This window comes from Sebastes fasciatus, chromosome 16, assembly GCF_043250625.1.
Source record: "Sebastes fasciatus isolate fSebFas1 chromosome 16, fSebFas1.pri, whole genome shotgun sequence".
In the NCBI taxonomy this organism is placed as follows: Eukaryota; Metazoa; Chordata; class Actinopteri; order Perciformes; family Sebastidae; genus Sebastes; species Sebastes fasciatus.
In genome coordinates, this window is record NC_133810.1 from 24,325,696 (window position 1) to 24,350,766 (window position 25,071).

Consider the following 25,071-nt stretch of genomic DNA (forward strand, 5'->3'; position numbering starts at 1 on the left):
CCTCTCAAGTCAATACAATCGGTAAGAAGTAGTCAGAGCGCTAAAGAAATGTTCCCAGCGGACACATAACCTAACTTGGCATCTACTGCAAACACACATTACAAAGTGTGTCCGGTGGAGGTGGTTTGAGCATTTGCTAAAAATGTCCCCAGGGTGCCAGCTGTAAGAAGTGTGCCAGGGACTGCCAACTGGGAAAAGGCCTGGGGGCCAACCCAGAATAAGCGGCAGGGACTCCAGCCCAGCTGGCAGGGGAGCACCTGGGCATCCCGCAGGAAGTGCTGGAGGGAAGTTACCGGGGAAAGTGGACTCTTTATAGCTACAGCAGTAGTATAGGACTGGTGGCTTTGCGCGTGCATGTGAAATGCGCGTGCACGTGAGCATGCGCGTGCGTGTGCGCGCGCGCGCGTGTGTGTGTGTGGGGATACAGGTGAACCCTTGGTGACCCTGGTGTCCTTTTTGTAACCCTAGGGCTGATGTTAATTATTGGTAGTTGTCCAAAGGTGTCTGCTGTAAGGTGTTATCAGTTGCTCCACAACAAAAAAAGAAAGACCCCATCCTGTGGATCCTGATGCAGATAAAAAATACAGTTGTATCCCAATATGTGTGTTTATTACAGTACCATTAAAAGTTCAAACAAACCCCTGGTCCCTGTGACCAAATGTTTTTGCCTTTTTGGTGTGCCACAGAAGACCCATACTGTTGATCCTGAGTCAGATAAAAAAAAAAAGTCAGTTGTATCCAAGATGTTATCAGTTGCTCTGTAAACAAAAGAAGACCCCCTCCTGTGGATCCTGCTTCAGTGAACAAAACACAGTTGTATCCCTATATGTGAACTCCGATGCATCCCAATATGTGTCTTTATTACAGTACCATTAAAAGTTCAAACAAACCCCTGGTCCCTGTGACCAAATGTTTTTGCCTTTTTGGTGTGCCACAGAAGACCCATACTGTTGATCCTGAGTCAGATAAAAAAAAAAAGTCAGTTGTATCCAAGATGTTATCAGTTGCTCTGTAAACAAAAGAAGACCCCCCTCCTGTGGATCCTGCTTCAGTGAACAAAACACAGTTGTATCCCTATATGTGAACTCCGTTGTATCCAAGAGGTGTCTTTTTTATTACAGTACCCATAAAAGATCAAGCAAACTAGGGTTTGCTGTGGTCAAAATGTTTATGGCTTTTGATGATGTGGTGGTTGGTACTGTTTGCAGGCTATAGCAGCATGGATCCTGTAACCATATGTTTGTTTGTGAGAGGGTGTATGGATTAGCGTTGTTCGTAGTCGATATTAACATGTATCCAGGACAAATGGTGTGAGAAGGGAAGTATGTCATCTCCTTCATGTCATCTCCTAAAATTCTTTATGAGATGTATCTGTGAGAGGGTGTGGGGTATGGGGATGTATTGTTTGTAATAGATATCAGCATGTATCCAGGGACAAAGGGGGTGGATGTGAGCGGGATGGGGGTCATCTCTTGTAGGCCATCTCCTAAAATTCTTTAGGAGATGTATCTGTGCTGTAATGATTTGTTAACATTTTAAATTGGTAGATGTGTGTTAGTACACCACTAATTTTGCTTGTAGTCATCTCCCAAAAAAAAAAAAGCGGTGCAATGTCGGTAGAGTTACAATATAGTGGGTTTTTAAAAAAAAAAAAAAAAAATGTATGTAGTGTGAATGGGGCAACCTCAAGGCCTGTCAACCATGCGTATTCATGAGATGTCACTAGCTCCATCTTTTACCTACACTTTGTGTATATAGTCAGCATTCAGCTGAGGTCGTGTTTACCAAACTTCACAACTTTTGAAGAGGACGCTTTTCCTAACGCCACTCTTGCATTTTGCACATTAGGTACAGTGTTCTTTTCTTTGGATGCGTCATTTTTGGCGTCTGTGAACATAGAGCTGATGTGACTTGCCAAAAAGCCCCAGTTTTGTCTCATCTGTCCAAAAGACATTCTCCAAGAAGCTTTGTGGCTTGTCAATATGCATTTTGGCATATTCCAGTCTCACTTTTTTATGATTTGGTGTCCTCCGGGGTTGTCTGCCATTAAGTCCACTTTGGCTCAAACAGGAGAAAATGGCTCATGGACTACTACTAAAACACTATGAATACTATAGAACTAACTAGCATTGTTAGAAAAATAATTATTAATGGGACAAATTTCTTGGGTATTTTAGCGTGCGATCAACTGCCTAAACACATCAGGCTGCTTGGAGATGGTCTTATAGCTTTTACCTTTAACATGCTTGTCTATAATTTTCTTTCTAATCTCCTGAGACAACTCTCTCCTTAGCTTTCTGTGGTCCATGTTCAGTGTGGTACACACCATGATACCAATGTTTAATGTGTCCCTATGGTCAAATTATTTTCAATCTTTTCTAGGGGTACCATCATTTTTGTCCAGGCCAGCTTCATTAGTTTGTTTTTTTAAATGATTCTGAACCAAAATTCAAAAACATTAGCTGATTTTCATTAGTTCATTTTCAATACATTTTTATTTATTATTACTTTTTTGTCAGTTTCAAGTTATTTCAGTGACCATTGTTTTTTTATTCTTTCTTTAATGGAAGGGTACCAACAATTTTGACTATGTGTGTAGATACACACACACACACACACACACACACACACACACACACATACAGTATATACATATGTCTATATCCACACCCGCTTACATATAGATATCCACTTAGACACAGCCAATGTTTAATGTGCCCCTATGGTCAAATTATTTTCAATCTTTTCTAGGGGTACCATCATTTTGTCCAGGCCAGCTTCATTAGTTTGTTTTTTTAAATGATTCTGAACCAAAATTCAAAAACATTAGCTGATTTTCATTATTTCATTTTCAATAAATTTTTATTATTACTTTTTGTCAGTTTCAAGTTATTTCAGTGACCATTGTTTTTTTTTTATTCTTTCTTTTAACGGAAGGGTACCAATAATTTTGACTATGTGTGTAGATACACACACACACACACACATACAGTATATACATATGTCTATATCCACACCCGCTTACATATAGATATCCACTTAGACACATTCGCTTACACAGTTATCTATTCTATTTTACAGACAAAAAAAAAAAAAAGGACATATTTACATCCCTTTAGTTGACCTTTTTGTCGACATTACTTATTAATTAATTTTGTTTAACTCCAATCCTCACCCTGACTCAAAGTAGCCCACCCATGATCAAAAATGATATTCTGTTCTTTTATTTCTATTAACATCCCTCTCAAGAACCCACTGATGTTTCAAAAACATTTTGAAATGTTCAGTGTTTAACTGTTGTCTTTTTATAGCTTTAAATATAAATGCTTTCCCCATCGTAATGATGATGTTGTTCAGGTCTTTTCCTTTTTTTTTTTTCATCACCCCTTAAATCACCAAACATTATAGATAAAGGACAACTATAGAAATTTGATTTGTAGACTGAGATCCACTTTTTTCAACGTTAATCCAAAATAATGCAACTTCCTTACAATACCAAAAATAAATGAATGTCTGACTCCTCTTCCTCCTCACACAATCTACATATGTCACCTTGTTGGATGCCCCATTTTAATTTTTTTAGCATTCTCTTAGTAGGTAAGAATTTGTAGATTAGTTTTAGTTGTAAAATTCTAATGGAGACATCAAAAGAAGTTGTGTAAATACATGCATATACTTTCCTCCATGGGATACATTTGTCTAACAAATACCCCCATTTTTGACTGGATAGCTACTGGTGTAGCAGAAATGTGTTTAAGTTGCATGTATAACTGATATATTTTCTTGTTTATTTTTGTCTTATTCATCCATGTTGTGTCCTTAATGTAGGGGTAACATGCCACTTGTTTTGTACATAATAATAGCTTCCTTTTCCAGATCTGAGGTATAGCTGCACAGAGTTGATTAAATGTAAAAAGGTCACAAACATTACCGTATACTATTTTAAATTCATCATAAGTCTTGATATCGCCCCCACTATTCAAGAGGTCATTTATAAATAATATTCCTTTTTTCAAACATTGATTCAATAAAGATACGGTGATCATTAATCAAAATATTTCTATTATACCACAACACTTGGCTCTGGATTTCATAACTTCACACTGGTTGATGATATTGGTATTGAAACCAACCGACTATGGCCTCGTCCAAAAAGCCGGATAAGTATGGAAATGACTTTCTCTTTAATATAGTGAACTGAAAAGCAGTTAACTGGAGGTAAGGATAGAGTTCTTTGTGGAACAGAGGATGAGCAGACCTCAATCATTTTGCTGAAAACCACTGCGGATTTAAGATACATTTTGGTATAAGGGATGCTTTTAGTGCAAAGTTGAGTGCCTTAAGGTTTAACAATTTAAGTCCACAGTGTTTGTAATCATTATACAGATAAGCTCTTTTAATTTTGTCAGGCTTCCAACCCCATATGAAATTGAACACATTTTGGCTCATATTTTTTAAACAGCTCCTCTCCTGGGGTAGGTAATGACATGAGGATATAGATAAACTGAGGAATCACTAAGGAATTTATCACGGTTATTTTTTTCCATATAAAGTTAAGTTAGTCATTCCCCAAACTTTTTAATTTTCTGTCTACTGTATGTAGCTTTCTATCAAAGTTTTCCTTCGTGATAAGGTCCATGTCTTTAGGGATATGTATACCAATGACATCTATTGGGCCATCTGACCATTTTAGTGGGCAGATTACTATAGATATTAAAATTTGTACCTTTCAGAGAGCCAATTCGCAGCACACTACATTTATCATAGTTAGGTTTTAGTCAGGAAATTACTGAGAAGTTATTCAACTCTTTAACTAATGCAGTAAAGGATGCAACATTTGGTTGATTTTGAAAGTTTACATCGTCCGCATACATTGATATTTTTGATTCCAAACTATTTATTCTCAAACCTTCTATGTTGTTATTCATTCTTACTTTTTGTGCTAAGATTTCTATAGCTATAATAAATAGATACGCAGACAGTGGACATCCTTCTTTCAATCTTCTATATTGCTTAATTGTTTCAGAAAAAAAACATTGTTTATTATTTTACACTTTGGATTACTATACATTACTTTTTATCCAACTAATTAAAGAGTCTCCAAAGTTAAAATATTCTAAACATTTATAAATAAAATCCAAACGTACTTTATCGAAAGCTTTCTCAAAGGCAGCAAAAAAAAAAAAAAAAAAATGAAAGCAGAGGTTTTTGTTGAGTCATAATAATCAATTATTTCAATTATTTGTCTAATACTGTCACTGATAGATCGACACTGTAAGAAGCCACACTGATCTGGATGAATAATATTGGGCAGTACTAGTTTTAATCTGTTTGCAAGACATTTGGCTAATATTTTAGCATCGTTACATTGTAGTGTGATTGGCCTCCAATTCTTTAGAGTAGTGGGATCTTTATACCTTCCACCTGAATCTTGTTTCAATAATAGTGAGATTAAACCTTCCTGTTGAGTTTCTGTAAGTTGTTTTTTGCTATATGACCAGTTGAAGGTGTTCAGCAAAGGTGTTTTAACAGACTCATAGAAGGTTTGATAAAAGTTTACAGGTATGCCATCGGCTCCTGGACTTTTTACCTTTTTCAAAGGAGTTAATAGCTGGATGTAATTCCATCCAGCGTAATAAGTCCCTCACAAGATTTTTTTCTTTCTCTGTTAACTTTACGGTATTATCGTCTTGAGAATTGGGGCTAGTATTTTGAGGCAATAAATCCTCTGGTGGGCTCTGTAAGGAGTACAATTTTGAAAAATAATTATGTTGTACAAGCAAAATTTCCCTTGGTTTTTTCAATGATTTTATTTCCTACTACAAGCTTCAAAACATTTTTCTTTACAGTGTTTTTATACTGCAGATTTAAAAAATATTTGGTTGATCTCTCCCGATTTTTCCAGCCATTCTATTCTATTTCTCAAATATGATACGTTGGCTTTCTCTGCACATAGTCTTTCTAACTCTCTTTCCTTGTGCTCAAGATTGTCCAGTAGAGCTTGTGACACATTTGTATTATTGTCTACCCGTTCTGTTAAATCTTCTATCTCAGCTATCAATATTTTTTCTGTCTCCAAACGATTTTTATTTTTCCTTGAGCTGTATTGAATGCAGTGTCCCCTTAAGGTGTATTTTAAAAGCATCCCATATAATCAAAGGATCCGCTGTATCATTATTCACTACAAAGAAATCTTTTATGAATTTGTTTGTTGTATCTATAAACTCTTTATCCTTCAATAGCTTCTGATTTAATTTCCAGTATCCTGGACCCCTATGAAACGTTGTGGTACAAATGCTCAAGGTTATAAGATGATGATCTGACCTAAATCTCTCTTTAATCTCGACTTTATTCATTTTTGGAGTCAAAGAAAATGATGTTAAGAAATAATCTATTCTGCTAGCCTGATTTCCTCGTCTCCATGTATATCTTGTTTGCTTTGGATTTCGCAATCGCCATATGTCAATTAAATCTAGCGAGGTCATGAGGCCAGAAATAGCATTATATGCTCTAGAATGATAATTCTTAGTTTGTATGCCTTTTCGATCCAGATCTACATCCAACACAGTGTTGTAGTCTCCTGTCATTATCAAATTTTTTATCATGTAGTTTTTCTTTTCTTGCAACATGTTGAATATATCTTGAAAGAAGAGTGGATCATCAGAATGAGGTGCATACAGATTTACTAATACAAATTCTAGGCTATCCACCAATATATCTTGTATAATATATCTACCTGCTTGATGTATTATTGTATCTTTGACCACAATATCTACTTCCTTTTTATACATTATCATTACAACTTTAGAATTTGAGCATCCGTGTGAAAAGTATATGTTATCCCCTCCACTCTGTTTTCCATTTAATCTCATACAGTTGGGTAGAGTGAGTCTCTTGTAAACAAAATATATCATAGTTTTTATCCGTAAGCCAACTAATAAAGTGTCCCCTTTTCTTCCTATCAGCTAAACCGTTACAGTTGAAGCTTGATATTACTAACTTAGACATATTTGATCTTCAGTGGATTCTATACTTTCATGATTCTTGAAAAAAAAAAAAGGATGGAAATAATAATAGTGACACCAAAACAACGGGAAGGGGCTGAAAATATTTCCTGTTTCTTCCATCCTCTGATGATATATTTTCTATTGTCATATTTATCTCCCTTTTTAAATAGCGTTTAAGAGAAACATTTTACTATAACAAAACATCCAATCCCAATTTATGAGCGCAAAACTAAGAACAAAAGATCATCAATGCAGAAAATAAAAAAATGATGATCTTTTGTTCTTAGTTTTGCGCTCATAAATTGGGATTGGATGTTTTGTTATAGTAAAATGTTTCTCTTAAACGCTATTTAAAAAGGGAGATAAATATGACAATAGAAAATATATCATCAGAGGATGGAAGAAACAGGAAATATTTTCAGCCCCTTCCCGTTGTTTTGGTGTCACTATTATTATTTCCATCCTTTTTTTTTTTTCAAGAATCATGAAAGTATAGAATCCACTGAAGATCAAATATGTCTAAGTTAGTAATATCAAGCTTCAACTGTAACGGTTTAGCTGATAGGAAGAAAAGGGGACACTTTATTAGTTGGCTTACGGATAAAAACTATGATATATTTTGTTTACAAGAGACTCACTCTACCCAACTGTATGAGATTAAATGGAAAACAGAGTGGAGGGGATAACATATACTTTTCACACGGATGCTCAAATTCTAAAGTTGTAATGATAATGTATAAAAAGGAAGTAGATATTGTGGTCAAAGATACAATAATACATCAAGCAGGTAGATATATTATACAAGATATATTGGTGGATAGCCTAGAATTTGTATTAGTAAATCTGTATGCACCTCATTCTGATGATCCACTCTTCTTTCAAGATATATTCAACATGTTGCAAGAAAAGAAAAACTACATGATAAAAAATTTGATAATGACAGGAGACTACAACACTGTGTTGGATGTAGATCTGGATCGAAAAGGCATACAAACTAAGAATTATCATTCTAGAGCATATAATGCTATTTCTGGCCTCATGACCTCGCTAGATTTAATTGACATATGGCGATTGCGAAATCCAAAGCAAACAAGATATACATGGAGACGAGGAAATCAGGCTAGCAGAATAGATTATTTCTTAACATCATTTTCTTTGACTCCAAAAATGAATAAAGTCGAGATTAAAGAGAGATTTAGGTCAGATCATCATCTTATAACCTTGAGCATTTGTACCACAACGTTTCATAGGGGTCCAGGATACTGGAAATTAAATCAGAAGCTATTGAAGGATAAAGAGTTTATAGATACAACAAACAAATTCATAAAAGATTTCTTTGTAGTGAATAATGATACAGCGGATCCTTTGATTATATGGGATGCTTTTAAAATACACCTTAAGGGGACACTGCATTCAATACAGCTCAAGGAAAAATAAAAATCGTTTGGAGACAGAAAAAATATTGATAGCTGAGATAGAAGATTTAACAGAACGGGTAGACAATAATACAAATGTGTCACAAGCTCTACTGGACAATCTTGAGCACAAGGAAAGAGAGTTAGAAAGACTATGTGCAGAGAAAGCCAACGTATCATATTTGAGAAATAGAATAGAATGGCTGGAAAAATCGGGAGAGATCAACCAAATATTTTTTAAATCTGCAGTATAAAAACACTGTAAAGAAAAATGTTTTGAAGCTTGTAGTAGGAAATAAAATCATTGAAAAAACCAAGGGAAATTTTGCTTGTACAACATAATTATTTTTCAAAATTGTACTCCTTACAGAGCCCACCAGAGGATTTATTGCCTCAAAATACTAGCCCCAATTCTCAAGACGATAATACCGTAAAGTTAACAGAGAAAGAAAAAAATCTTGTGAGGGACTTATTACGCTGGATGGAATTACATCCAGCTATTAACTCCTTTGAAAAAGGTAAAAAGTCCAGGAGCCGATGGCATACCTGTAAACTTTTATCAAACCTTCTATGAGTCTGTTAAAACACCTTTGCTGAACACCTTCAACTGGTCATATAGCAAAAAACAACTTACAGAAACTCAACAGGAAGGTTTAATCTCACTATTATTGAAACAAGATTCAGGTGGAAGGTATAAAGATCCCACTACTCTAAAGAATTGGAGGCCAATCACACTACAATGTAACGATGCTAAAATATTAGCCAAATGTCTTGCAAACAGATTAAAACTAGTACTGCCCAATATTATTCATCCAGATCAGTGTGGCTTCTTACAGTGTCGATCTATCAGTGACAGTATTAGACAAATAATTGAAATAATTGATTATTATGACTCAACAAAAACCTCTGCTTTCATTTTTTTTTTTTTTTTTTTGCTGCCTTTGAGAAAGCTTTCGATAAAGTACGTTTGGATTTTATTTATAAATGTTTAGAATATTTTAACTTTGGAGACTCTTTAATTAGTTGGATAAAAAGTAATGTATAGTAATCCAAAGTGTAAAATAATAAACAATGTTTTTTTTCTGAAACAATTAAGCAATATAGAAGATTGAAAGAAGGATGTCCACTGTCTGCGTATCTATTTATTATAGCTATAGAAATCTTAGCACAAAAAGTAAGAATGAATAACAACATAGAAGGTTTGAGAATAAATAGTTTGGAATCAAAAATATCAATGTATGCGGACGATGTAAACTTTCAAAATCAACCAAATGTTGCATCCTTTACTGCATTAGTTAAAGAGTTGAATAACTTCTCAGTAATTTCCTGACTAAAACCTAACTATGATAAATGTAGTGTGCTGCGAATTGGCTCTCTGAAAGGTACAAATTTTAATATCTATAGTAATCTGCCCACTAAAATGGTCAGATGGCCCAATAGATGTCATTGGTATACATATCCCTAAAGACATGGACCTTATCACGAAGGAAAACTTTGATAGAAAGCTACATACAGTAGACAGAAAATTAAAAAGTTTGGGGAATGACTAACTTAACTTTATATGGAAAAAAATAACCGTGATAAATTCCTTAGTGATTCCTCAGTTTATCTATATCCTCATGTCATTACCTACCCCAGGAGAGGAGCTGTTTAAAAAATATGAGCCAAAATGTGTTCAATTTCATATGGGGTTGGAAGCCTGACAAAATTAAAAGAGCTTATCTGTATAATGATTACAAACACTGTGGACTTAAATTGTTAAACCTTAAGGCACTCAACTTTGCACTAAAAGCATCCCTTATACCAAAATGTATCTTAAATCCGCAGTGGTTTTCAGCAAAATGATTGAGGTCTGCTCATCCTCTGTTCCACAAAGAACTCTATCCTTACCTCCAGTTAACTGCTTTTCAGTTCACTATATTAAAGAGAAAGTCATTTCCATACTTATCCGGCTTTTTGGACGAGGCCATAGTCGGTTGGTTTCAATACCAATATCATCAACCAGTGTGAAGTTATGAAATCCAGAGCCAAGTGTTGTGGTATAATAGAAATATTTTGATTAATGATCACCGTATCTTTATTGAATCAATGTTTGAAAAAAGGAATATTATTTATAAATGACCTCTTGAATAGTGGGGGCGATATCAAGACTTATGATGAATTTAAAATAGTATACGGTAATGTTTGTGACCTTTTTACATTTAATCAACTCTGTGCAGCTATACCTCAGATCTGGAAAAGGAAGCTATTATTATGTACAAAACAAGTGGCATGTTACCCCTACATTAAGGACACAACATGGATGAATAAGACAAAAATAAACAAGAAAATATATCAGTTATACATGCAACTTAAACACATTTCTGCTACACCAGTAGCTATCCAGTCAAAAATGGGGGTATTTGTTAGACAAATGTATCCCATGGAGGAAAGTATATGCATGTATTTACACAACTTCTTTTGATGTCTCCATTAGAATTTTACAACTAAAACTAATCTACAAATTCTTACCTACTAAGAGAATGCTAAAAAAATTAAAATGGGGCATCCAACAAGGTGACATATGTAGATTGTGTGAGGAGGAAGAGGAGTCAGACATTCATTTATTTTTGGTATTGTAAGGAAGTTGCATTATTTTGGATTAACGTTGAAAAAAGTGGATCTCAGTCTACAAATCAAATTTCTATAGTTGTCCTTTATCTATAATGTTTGGTGATTTAAGGGGTGATGAAAAAAAAAAAAGGAAAAGACCTGAACAACATCATCATTACGATGGGGAAAGCATTTATATTTAAAGCTATAAAAAGACAACAGTTAAACACTGAACATTTCAAAATGTTTTTGAAACATCAGTGGGTTCTTGAGAGGGATGTTAATAGAAATAAAAGAACAGAATATCATTTTTGATCATGGGTGGGCTACTTTGAGTCAGGGTGAGGATTGGAGTTAAACAAAATTAATTAATAAGTAATGTCGACAAAAAGGTCAACTAAAGGGATGTAAATATGTCCTTTTTTTTTTTTTTGTCTGTAAAATAGAATAGATAACTGTGTAAGCGAATGTGTCTAAGTGGATATCTATATGTAAGCGGGTGTGGATATAGACATATGTATATACTGTATGTGTGTGTGTGTGTGTGTATCTACACACATAGTCAAAATTATTGGTACCCTTCCGTTAAAAGAAAGAATAAAAAAAAAACAATGGTCACTGAAATAACTTGAAACTGACAAAAAGTAATAATAAAAATTTATTGAAAATGAAATAATGAAAATCAGCTAATGTTTTTGAATTTTGGTTCAGAATCATTTAAAAAAACAAACTAATGAAGCTGGCCTGGACAAAATGATGGTACCCCTAGAAAAGATTGAAAATAATTTGACCATAGGGGCACATTAAACATTGGCTGTGTCTAAGTGGATATCTATATGTAAGCGGGTGTGGATATAGACATATGTATATACTGTATGTGTGTGTGTGTGTGTGTGTGTGTGTGTGTGTGTGTGTATCTACACACATAGTCAAAATTGTTGGTACCCTTCCGTTAAAGAAAGAATAAAAAAACAATGGTCACTGAAATAACTTGAAACTGACAAAAAAGTAATAATAAATAAAAATGTATTGAAAATGAACTAATGAAAATCAGCTAATGTTTTTGAATTTTGGTTCAGAATCATTTAAAAAAACAAACTAATGAAGCTGGCCTGGACAAAAATGATGGTACCCCTAGAAAAGATTGAAAATAATTTGACCATAGGGACACATTAAACATTGGTATCATGGTGTGTACCACACTGAACATGGACCACAGAAAGCTAAGGAGAGAGTTGTCTCAGGAGATTAGAAAGAAAATTATAGACAAGCATGTTAAAGGTAAAAGCTATAAGACCATCTCCAAGCAGCCTGATGTGTTTAGGCAGTTGATCGCACGCTAAAATACCCAAGAAATTTGTCCCATTAATAATTATTTTTCTAACAATGCTAGTTAGTTCTATAGTATTCATAGTGTTTTAGTAGTAGTCCATGAGCCATTTTCTCCTGTTTGAGCCAAAGTGGACTTAATGGCAGACAACCCCGGAGGACACCAAATCATAAAAAAGTGAGACTGGAATATGCCAAAATGCATATTGACAAGCCACAAAGCTTCTTGGAGAATGTCTTTTGGACAGATGAGACAAAACTGGGGCTTTTTGGCAAGTCACATCAGCTCTATGTTCACAGACGCCAAAAATGACGCATCCAAAGAAAAGAACACTGTACCTAATGTGCAAAATGCAAGAGTGGCGTTAGGAAAAGCGTCCTCTTCAAAAGTTGTGAAGTTTGGTAAACACGACCTCAGCTGAATGCTGACTATATACACAAAGTGTAGGTAAAAGATGGAGCTAGTGACATCTCATGAATACGCATGGTTGACAGGCCTTGAGGTTGCCCCATTCACACTACATACATTTTTTTTTTTTTTTTTTAAAAACCCACTATATTGTAACTCTACCGACATTGCACCGCTTTTTTTTTTTTGGGAGATGACTACAAGCAAAATTAGTGGTGTACTAACACACATCTACCAATTTAAAATGTTAACAAATCATTACAGCACAGATACATCTCCTAAAGAATTTTAGGAGATGGCCTACAAGAGATGACCCCCATCCCGCTCACATCCACCCCCTTTGTCCCTGGATACATGCTGATATCTATTACAAACAATACATCCCCATACCCCACCCCCTCTCACAGATACATCTCATAAAGAATTTTAGGAGATGACATGAAGGAGATGACATACTTCCCTTCTCACACCATTTGTCCTGGATACATGTTAATATCGACTACGAACAACGCTAATCCATACACCCTCTCACAAACAAACATATGGTTACAGGATCCATGCTGCTATAGCCTGCAAACAGTACCAACCACCACATCATCAAAAGCCATAAACATTTTGACCACAGCAAACCCTTTGCTTGATCTTTTATGGGTACTGTAATAAAAAAGACACCTCTTGGATACAACGGAGTTCACATATAGGGATACAACTGTGTTTTGTTCACTGAAGCAGGATCCACAGGAGGGGGGTCTTCTTTTGTTTACAGAGCAACTGATAACATCTTGGATACAACTGACTTTTTTTTTTTATCTGACTCAGGATCAACAGTATGGGTCTTCTGTGGCACACCAAAAAGGCAAAAACATTTGGTCACAGGGACCAGGGGTTTGTTTGAACTTTTAATGGTACTGTAATAAAGACACATATTGGGATGCATCGGAGTTCACATATAGGGATACAACTGTGTTTTGTTCACTGAAGCAGGATCCACAGGAGGGGGTCTTCTTTTGTTTACAGAGCAACTGATAACATCTTGGATACAACTGACTTTTTTTTTTTTATCTGAATCAGGATCAACAGTATGGGTCTTCTGTGGCACACCAAAAAGGCAAAAACATTTGGTCACAGGGACCAGGGGTTTGTTTGAACTTTTAATGGTACTGTAATAAACACACATATTGGGATACAACTGTATTTTTTATCTGCATCAGGATCCACAGGATGGGGTCTTTCTTTTTTTGTTGTGGAGCAACTGATAACACCTTACAGCAGACACCTTTGGACAACTACCAATAATTAACATCAGCCCTAGGGTTACAAAAAGGACACCAGGGTCACCAAGGGTTCACCTGTATCCCCACACACACACACGCGCGCACACGCACGCGCATGATCACGTGCACGCGCATTTCACATGCACGCGCAAAGCCACCAGTCCTATACTACTTACAGCTCTATAAAGCTTTCAATGGATATTGTGTAAACAGCTTGGAAATCTGATATTTAACTATACTACTTTCACAAGCCAACATTTAGTCTGTTTTAATCAAACTCTGGTGCGGTTCGTTTGGGCATTAAAGAAAGCAGTCTTCTGTTGTTAAAACCACTTTGTTTATCTACATTTTAAAATCTATGGTTTCACATTTCATTACACAAGTTCCAGTTTCCACAAATTCTAAAATAAGTTCTAAAATAAGGGCAGCTCTTCTCAAAAAACTTGAACCAAAAGTGGATGAAAGAAGGAACATGAGAAAGTTTGTCCTAGATGAACGAATATAGATGTGACGGCCCGTCCCTGGAGTCAGCCAAAGCTACTGTATGTTAGCAGCTATCACATTCCCCCTGCAGTTTCTCTCTCCAGTGCATATTATCTGCACAAAACAGGCAAGTGGAAGACAGAAGAAAGAAGCAAACAAAGAAAAATCAGTCAAATTGTAAAGGCTTTGAATGTTACAAGGCATCCGTTGGTAAGAGACAATATGCTGCACAATGCGCTGCTGCATAACATTATCAATATATTGTTGGTAGACTAGGAGAGAATATGAGTGGGAGGACCTGGTGAGGAAGATTAGTTACGTTGCAAAAGGTTAACTCATGCATGAATTCAAGCCTGGAATTTACTATTTATTAATCAAGAATGTGCTAATTAGAAATCCCCTCCCCCCGTGCCCGTGCATTGTGGGATTTAGATGACAGGAAGATGGAATTAAATATTTGTTGCCACATATAATAAATAAACCAGTGATCCCGTAACCACAGTCAAGAAAAAGTCATCAGCCTCCAATATGTCTTCTTCACAAAGCTCCGGAGCAGCCTCACTAATCCCCTCCATTCGATTTCGGTTCGCCCCCATCTCTCAGCGGCAGGGCGGTTCAGCGAGTGCGTCGTCGGGGCACTTTAGTGGTGGATGGATATCAGGATTCTTATCAGTCATCCGTGGCTCACACATCGCTCCAGAGGGGGGTGACGCACACTTAGAGAGAGATGAGGTCGTTTTGGGGGAGGATGCCGAGGCGTTTCCGGAGGTGCCCACTTTGAATTCAAGATGCGTAAGCAGCAGCCAAATGTTTGTTGGGATGGGAGTGAATCAGAGTTTGTTTCTCCCCCCTGAGTTCAACAATATTCCATCCAAGCTACATTTTAAAAAATGCTCTACTTATTCAGCATTGCACTCCTATAACATTGTCTCGCATAGACTCACATTGGACAATTTATAGAAAGAAAAAATAACTTTTTTATTCCATGCATTCTCCTTCTTTTTCAAAAAATGGCGTCTATATTATCCATAATGCAACTCGGTCGCCGACAGTTGTGTCCATAGACTGTAAGAAGTGGACCTAGTCACTGTGACGTCACTCATTTGTGGATTACGGTTTTGAAGCCTCAAGTTCGGTATTTTGGCCGTCGCCATCTTGGTTTTTTGCAACCAGAAGTGACACGAGAGGGTGGGGCTAAGTACAACCGAACGCAACCAAAATGTAACAATTAATTTTCAAGAACTGAAAACACACTGTGAAAGGGTTAAAGTTCTAAGACGAAGATACGGAGAACTCCCAGACCGGACAACGTCGTGGTAGCGACCTGTCAATCACAAGGTACCCACGCCCTATACCCTGCTTTATGGTCTATTTGACTCTAAATTGGACCGTAATTTACTAAATGAACATCATGCTGTATCGAAGAAGACTTGAAACTAGCGATTGAGACCATAAACTCATGTTTACAATGTTTACTGAGGTAATAAATCAAGTGAGAAGTAGGCTCATTTTCTCATAGACTTCTATACAATCTGACTTCTTTATTTTAAAGCTTATCGTGGTGGCAATTATTTTATCTTTACTTATTAAAAATGTCCATGTGCAAAAAAAGTAGTCCACTGGAAACGTGTCCTTCTACCTCATGGTAAAAGTCCAACCAATAAACCAAAGGCCAGTCTATCATCTAAAACTGCCTAAGCCCATTTAATTAGCTTGATCCCTCACTGTCCAATATGCCGCCCCAACATCCTCCTTTAAATGGAAATACATCAAATTAAGGAAGTAATGTCATTTCATGAGACCTTCAGGTTGGATTGTAGCCACATTGTGTAAGTGACAGAGGAGCAGTACATTCACCAACCACAGTTTTTGAGTCGGGTCTTAATTGGTCAACTTTTCTGCCAGATGTCCCCTCAGGGGCTCTTTACTTCAGCTGATAATGAAATGATGTGTACAGGGAGGGTTTTGTTTCCAAACCGCTTCAAATATTCAACACCCAGAAAGCTGGAGGATAGAATAACTGGCCCCATGAAACAAGTCAAATCAGTCACTGAATGGAACACACTCCTCCTCCTCCTCCTCATTAATCTATTTGCCATCACAGCCAGCTTCATCATGAAGCACCTTCATCTCACACTGCCCCCCCGAGCAGCTCTCGTTACTTCTCACTTCGCTCCAGCTTCCCCACTCACTTCACTCCTCCTCCACACGCCTCCTGGCTGGCTGGCTGGCAGCAGGCACCCGAGAGCCCCGAGAGACCACCAGTACATCTCTTCCCTCGCCAAGCCTGCAATCCTTCACCTGTCAGACTGGTTCAGCGCACTAACCTTGGATCAGATCCAGTCCACTCACTCAGTTCATGCCCGTTCCACTAACTCAGACTGCTCGGCCCACACACATTTGTTCCCACCAGTCTACAAAGTCTGTGCCCTCTTCTCTTTCTATCATTGCCAGTCACCCAAGGGCACTACAGGACTGGACCTCCACAGTAGAAACTTTATGATCCGCGTTCCTGTCGATCATGAGCACTGCTTTGATTGGCTCGTGGGCTTACAGGAACACCCACGGTTTCTTCTTCTCTACTTTCTCAAACGCCCAGCTGGTTCTGGCTGTTATTACCGTACGTACTTCATCGTAAAGACACAAAAAATGGCAGCAGACAACGGTAAACCAAGATGAGCTTTAGTCATATGTTATGACACGGTCAATAGTTAGGCTATGTGAGTACATATGGATGTTCATGGTGCACACATATTTGGATATTGTGACCTTCTGTATAGCCACCTCGCCATCAGCTTCAAGGGCAACCATACCCAAGATTTGTCTCCAATAACGTATCCGAGGCAGCTCCTTCCTTTGAAATCATGCTATGTAGCTAAAAATACAGAATCAACATTTCGCTACCAGCATCATTACATTATTAGCATCTATGGATGTTGAATTGCTTGCTAGAAGCTAGCTTTGTTAAGCTAGCAAGCTAGCTTTGTTAAAATCTAATTGGTACAAATGACCTAGTTAATTTTATATTAAGCAAGTAGTTAGCTACAGTTTGCCGCACCTCTTTCATCAAAGTCACATATAATGGTAAAATGATTTAAGAATTTGACAAAAAGTGAGTTACAAGTAAGTACTCAACATTAAAGGTGCTCAATACAAAATTTAGAGCATATTTATTGCCTCCACATGGCTCTCAACATGGCAACAGCTGAACCGGCGGCTCACAGCTAACAGTGCTAACAGCAGTAACAGTGCAAACAATGGAAACAGTGCTGACAGAGCTAACACTGTTTACCTGATGCGGAACCGGAGGGTGGGCGCTATGCTTCCACAACAACGCTGTCGGTCGAGACAGCGTTATAAGCTGTAACCGCCGTATGACCGCAGTGCAGAGCGACGGCCGTGAGAAAGCCAGTGGGGCAGTGGAGCACAGAGAAGCTAAGATTACAACACACACAGAGGGAAAGTGACTTCATTCTCTGCTCAGGTAGACATCACTCCGCTATATCTTGCTATATTAATGCTCTGAATCTCGTATAGAGAACCTTTAATGAATACCATCACGGTAAAAGTGGAAACCAGTGACATGAACGCATGGGTGAAGTATTCATCAAAGGCTTTTGTATGTACATACTATGGTTTTTGGACCGTGTAATCTTGTGTGCACTAATAAATATTGTATATTTGCACGAGTTTAATATTTCACAACCTCTAAAATATGTTCTGTCTCTCATCTTTGAAAGAGAAAAGAGAAAGAGTCCCTTTCATTTCAGCTGTTGCAAATCCGGAGCAGAAATGGGACTACGCAATAATTAAAGAGACGACTTCTACGGAACACGGCCAATTAAGAAACTCCGTATTTGCAGGGTAACATTTCAATGAAGAGTGTCTCTTCTTCTGAGAGAACAAACTCCCAGTAAAGTTAAAAGCCTGTTTGCACACACAGTATACAGTTGTTTAATTGTCCATATGCTCCAGGACATACAGTATAATATCCTTAGTATTTGTCTTATCTAATAATGCAATCAGAAAATCTGACTATGAATCTGTTGTGTTTAATGTGCTTCTGCTTGATACTGCTAATGTGAATGTAGTCTCACATAACCAGACCTATCTCCACAGCACTGTGCTAAAGAAAGCTCTGGCTTCAAACATTATCATGCTGGCATACGCTCTGGCTTGTTTGTCTTGCTTTAAACCAATCACAATTGTCTTGCGCCGCCCAAGTCGAGGATGTGCTAAGCACAGGACGAGTCAGACCCTTTAAATCCCACATGAAAGCTTAATTATGAAATAATGACTCAAAGTTGTCGATGTCGGACTGCTCAGGTGAAAGATGTACAATTTGAAGTATCATTGACATAACAAAAAAAATCCAAGTTTGTTTGTCTTCCAGTCAAACCTGCCTCGGGCTAATTAATGCAGTATTAATTGCTCCATTAAGTCTGAGGTGTTGTTGAATGGGTCAGGGATTTTTGTCGTCACAAATTGTGAAGAATGACTAAATTTTGGTAGTGTAAAAATTGGTCAGTTTCTGCAACACTGTACCAAAAGATAAAAAAGGTGTAGAGACGTCTGTGCAAGTTTATTTCCTGCCTTTAGCAACAAGTGACCCTGTGCCAATCAGCCAATCAGCAGTCACTTGGGTACAGTTGTGTAGTATTTTGATATATATTGGTAGCCCATAGTGCTGACGTTATTTAGTCAGTGATGGATAAACAGATGAACTGACCCTAGGTTTGTTGGAGCTTTAAAAGTCTATTCGATGACGTAGCTGAGCAGCAGTACCGTACAGTATCATATGGATACTGAATAGACTTTTTATTGATTTCAAAAGTTAAATAAATATGAAACTGAGCAGCTAATTATCTTTCATTTCAAATCAGAGTGTAATCAGAGTGTAATCAGGCAAACATGTTAAAATTGCCACTAGTAACCAACGTCTCGCCACCCTAGACATAACTGTATAGACTTACAGTAACTGTGTCCACATACTATTTCTTGGGGATGGCCATATAGTGTATATGGGTAAGCAACTTAAACTTCGACACCTTAAAAGGGCCTGCACGCCCACATAGGTGATTTCTCTCTGCTCAGATTGAAGTTGGGTAGAGCCAAACTCCATGCAATAATAGACCATTTTATGGCAGACATTTTGACTTGTTATAAATAAGAGTCGTAACATTATCGATTAGCACTCCATTTACAGTAAGTGTCTCAGTGTGAGCCTGAAAGTGACAGGAGTGCCAAGGAGCTGCTGCATTGAGTTCCATGGAAACTGAGACTAAAAAATGTCTGGAGGAAAGCAAACCGTGCCAGTTCTCTATAGCCTGCTCCCATTCTCCCATTTTTGACACAACAAAGATAAAATCAACATCGATGCGTTCGATGGAGTCTTTTCTCTCTCATGATAATACTATTTTGGCAATTGGACCCATGTTTTTCACTAAGAAGCAGGGGTTTGAGACATGCACCTTAGCTTAAATTTCTAGCATTTTTCAAGCATTTTTCCAGTTTTCTCTAAGATTCAAACTTTCAGGTAGAAACTATTTAAACCTCACAATCTTCTACAGCTTTCATACATTAAAAGGCATTATTCAACTTTTGATGCCAGCACTTCAGTTTAGCATCCGCTTTTCAACCAACCTTAAAATATTCCACATCTTTCATACATTATGGGCACAACTTTTAAGGCCAGCACTTCAGCTTCGGCTTTTCAACCAACCTTAAAATATTCCACATCTTTCATACATGATTGGTATTATTCAACTTTTAAAGCCAGCAATTCAGTTTTTTGTCAGCTTTTCAACATCCAGCATTCACACCACAATTTCATAAGAAATTTCCTTTTTCTAGTTATTAATGTTATAAGCTACACCAGCGCTTAAATGTCTGCTGTGAAAACAGCCAAAATGAATCATTAAAGGTGTTGTTTTTGTCACACCATTTGGGAGGGGAAAACTAACAACAGTAAATGTCAACTTCCTACACTTTTTTACAACCACATGTGCAATTTTGTAGTAAATAATTTCTACCAAACAAGAAAAGTCAGTCAGACGTTTTCATGGTGCCTTTTACGAACACAGTTTTCCAGGCTCGTGTCACACAGCATCGGTGAAGACGTATCATGAGTCACCTCATGATCAAATACTCATAATTCACTTTTTACTGTCAAACTTCAATTTCACAGCGACCACACAGAATAATGCAATCAGACAGCATGGCAGTTATTAAAAATTAACATTATTTATGTGCTAAAACCATGACTAATATAAATATTTGATGAATGCGGAATGTCAAATGTATCATCACATTGAAATGAGAGTAGATATACAACATTGTAAACATCTGTATTTACATCTCCGGTGTTTACACCTACAGTGTCCTTTACCTTTTGTGCTCATTATGAAACTTGTTCTCCTTCATGCAACATTCAGACAAACATTCAACAATGTCAATCGCTGACGCAGAGTTTGTTCTCTTTAAAGGTTTCTCTTTACAGTATGTATGAATAGTTCAGGATTATAATGACTGTTCTGTCCTTTCTTTTCCTATTAGGACGTAAAACGAGCGGCTGGCAGATTATGAAACCTGTGTATTTAAAAAAATATATGTCAAATTCAGAGGAAATGTCCCATTTCTTTGTCCTCATCAGGGAATTTGAACAGCTGGCGCATACTGGAATACGTTAGCATGTGTGTGTGTGTTGTGTGTGTCAAAGTGTGTGCACGTACGTGTGTCACAGAGAGCGAGTGTGTGCTTCAGAAAAGCACACAGATGCTACACACCACACAAGTGCTTTGTTTTCCTGAAGTGGATATTTTAGTGTGAAGCAGACATTGTGAGAATGGTTTCACAGGGACTAAAGGTTTCTCATTCAGTTTTGAGTTTCCGCTGGTGCTGTTTGAGAGGCCACAGAGGCTTTGTGTTTGATATATGATTCCTGTTAAGTGAGATATTATTACCTATTGCAGTTTAACTCATTTCTGAAGCCTTTCGGTATTTGGCATTTTCAGTGTCGGAGCTGCCTCAAACATGCATGCCTGTCACTTTTTGATAAGGTTTGTGAATGAAGAGCCAGAAATGCATATATCTTTCAAATATTTATGAGTACACTGTTACACTGTCATATTTTAACATATTTTCAGCAGAGCTTAATTATACACTTAGGTACCCATTTGACAGCTAGAATATATCAAACTGTGCCCCGCTCCATGAGGTGCAAATCGTGAGCTTAGTGTTAAAAGGCTTAGTCTCAGTGGAGATATTGAGCCTCAAATATCTGACATCATCAGTGGCTGATCATTAGTACTTTCTTCATAGAGTTATAGTTCTTAGGAGTTCAGTGCGGGTTGATTTGGCGACACCTGTGGGTACAGTGGTAACAGGAAGTTGGGTTTCATACAGTAAACACTTCTTGCGCAGCTACTTTGTCAGAATACCACAGAAGAGCAACTTCTGTTTACAGTGCAACCAAGAAATCTTTTAATAAGGAAGTCAGTCAAAATCGTTGCACATACGATATGATTTCATGCTGCCTACAGCGCAATTAGTTTTCCACAACAGCTGGACACAGTTAAGTTGGTTACTTTCAGGTTGAAGGTGTGCAGCTCTTTCTAACCATTCATTAAGCTCCCTTCTTGTTCAATTATACTCCATGCAATATTTAAAACCGATCCACAGTCAAAAAAAATGACTGTTCATTAAAGATTTGTCTACAAAACAAAATGACAATCTTGTGTTTCCTGTTGCTGCTTCACAATAAAATTCACACTGTGTTTCGCCAGTTAAATGCTTTTAATGTGAAGCAGCAGCAGCAGGAAATGTTTTATTTGCACTAACAGGAAACACGATCAATCATTAGGTCCTAAAAGTTGTAAAATGCACTAATAGCTGAATCCAAAGTTATTTTCCTTCCTCCATTCATGTGAATGAGCCCCAGAATGAGGCTGGAGCGAGGGCTTGGAGGCGGAGTTAAAGGAAACGCTACTGCGCCTGCTCTATGGGCCCAATGGATGTGAAAGATCGCCGGATTATCCGGGTTCTTTATCACTCGGCAGTCGAGCTATTTTGGCTTCATGTGCCACTGAGCAACTCTCATAGGAATGAACGGGCGCTCGCCTCAGACGCTGTATCCAGTTCCCTTTATACATCCATGGAGTAGCCACACAAATAACAGAATGTTATCTACTACCACTAGTTTACTAGTACTACTGGGACAGCATAGTTACTAGAGTGATATTAATGCTGCATTCAAAACCTTATAATGCAACATCCCTTGTCCCTTGTTTTGGGGCTTCATAAATCTACGTCCTGGTTTATTATACTGTACAATATGGGGGGCATTACAATGTAAAGGAAGTAATGGCTGCAACATGAGGGAGCCGTGATGCCTAATTGATATTTATTTATTGCCCACATATGCCTATGTAATAGCCACTTAGCAAGGCTGAAGTCATTTGCCCTAATGCATTGGGCAAAATGATGTTTGCTGTTCAAAGCATGCCCGAGTGTTATTTCGAATCCCCGAACTGATAATAATTACAGCTGCATACATTTTAAATAGTGACCTTCGCCCAGTTAGTGTTTTAATGGCGTTGTAGCTCAGATGGACTCTTATGTTGAGTTGTTATTATAGGACAGATTAAGCTACTGAAAGCCCTTCCAAGAGGCCTAGCACAGACAGATTTGCTGTTGAGAGTGCAGTCTCCCCTTTAAGCAACATTCAGGCAAAATTCGGGTTACTCTTCGAGCACTAAATTCCTTAAAGCTCCGTCTTCGCCGAGCAGCACAATGCTGCGTGTGCGATAGTGCATCAGGACACGGACCGCTTGTTGATGGGGATTACTTGGATATTATAGGTCAGCTCCTCAGGGGATTTAAGTTTAATTAAAAGACGCTACTCATTAACTCATCAGTGTTCCACCTACAGTACAGTGGCCTTTTCATCTCACCACAATATTGTTCTGCAGGGGATTGTGGGCCATGTAAATTAATAACCAGTGGCTGATAGCATATGATGAATCCTCTAACAAAACGCTGCCGAGTATTTCCTTCTTGGGCAAGAATTCATTATCATAAATTTACAGGTTTTTGTGTAAATAACGGAGGTTCCAGTCGGTAAAGACGAATCTAACAAAAACAAACACAACCAGACATTGCTATCCAAATATTGATTGAAGCCCGAGGCTGACCACTCGCATGCGATTTTGCCTGCGAGAGAAATATTAAAACAGGCAGGTGAAATTAGAGCTATTTCTGAACAGAAACAGGTCTTATTTATAGTATTGGATTATGTTGACTATCAAAATGTGTTTAAATTTCCAATTAATATGACTTTAGATCATGGTCATAATTCATTCTCACATCATTCATGTATACTGACAGTTGTTATATGTAATGTTTTGATTAATAAATCATTGATATATCCATTTGTGTGGTGGAGTGTGAAAATATTAAAACCTCTAGAATACAGATCGACATTGCGATGGCAGACACAAACAAACAGCAGACTCCTTTCACACCACTGGACAATGAATGCCAGTCTCCAATGGAACAATATATCAGTTTTTATATTAACTTTTTATTACCTTTTATATGATTTCCATCTTTTGACTCCACCTTCCTGTCTCCGTTTTCTTCCTGCAGGGCAGTAACTGGACACAGAGAGCCGTTACCCGATGATAGTAGAGACAATATCACCATTTTCACCCGAATCCTAGACAGGCTGCTGGATGGATATGACAACAGGCTACGTCCGGGGCTGGGAGGTAAGCAACACTATTATGTTCCATAAATCACAGACTGCTCGTTGTGTGTCGCTGTTTTAGCTCGCGAAAATAAGAATATGGAGAATTGGGATACATGGAAATGTGCATCAGTCACTACAAGCCTTCATGCACACACAGGTCTTTCTATACATGCTGCTGTAAACAACATAAATTAAGGCTGCGTTAACACAAATTTGTTTTAACGCCAATAATTTCTTTAACACAGTAACGCAATCGGTCTTTCGGAGGTTGTAGTGGGCTCAGTTTTGAAGCTAGAATAAAGATACTGCTATCATATGAAACGAGAAACCCTAAGGAATCCATTAGTACCAACCATGTCATACTAGCTTGTCGAGAAGTAGGCTAAATAACGCTCCGAGGAAAAACTGGCATGGCCATTTTCAAAAGGGTCCCTTGACCTCTGACCTCAAGATATGTGAATAAAAATGGATTCTATGGGTACCCACGAGTCTCCCCTTTAGAGACAGACTTTACAGACTTTGTCATAATCACATGCAGTTTGGGGCAAGTCATAGTCAAGTCAGTACACTGACACACTGACAGCTGTTGTTGCCTGTTGGGCTGCAGTTTGCCATGTTATGATTTGAGCATATTTTTTACGCTAAATGTAGTAACTGTGAAGGTTTTTGGACAATATCTGTCATTGTTCTGTGTTGTTAATTGATTTCCAATAATAAATGTGTACATACATTTGCATAAAGCAAGCATATTTGCCCACTCCCATGTTGATAAGAGTATTAAATACTTGACAAAGGCGAGGTACATTTTGAGCAG

The 25,071-nt window shown here is 37.5% G+C and overlaps 1 protein-coding gene across 2 annotated transcripts in view; it reads left to right on the forward strand.

Moving 5' to 3' along the window:
- gabra3 (gamma-aminobutyric acid type A receptor subunit alpha3) overlaps positions 1–25,071 on the forward strand; it is a 126,688-nt gene that overhangs the window by 45,916 nt on the left and 55,701 nt on the right. For both annotated transcript variants that reach the window (XM_074610765.1, XM_074610766.1), the window contains exon 3: positions 24,155–24,276. In XM_074610765.1, the coding sequence (XP_074466866.1) occupies positions 24,155–24,276 (122 nt within the window). The remainder of the gene's footprint in view (positions 1–24,154; positions 24,277–25,071) is intronic.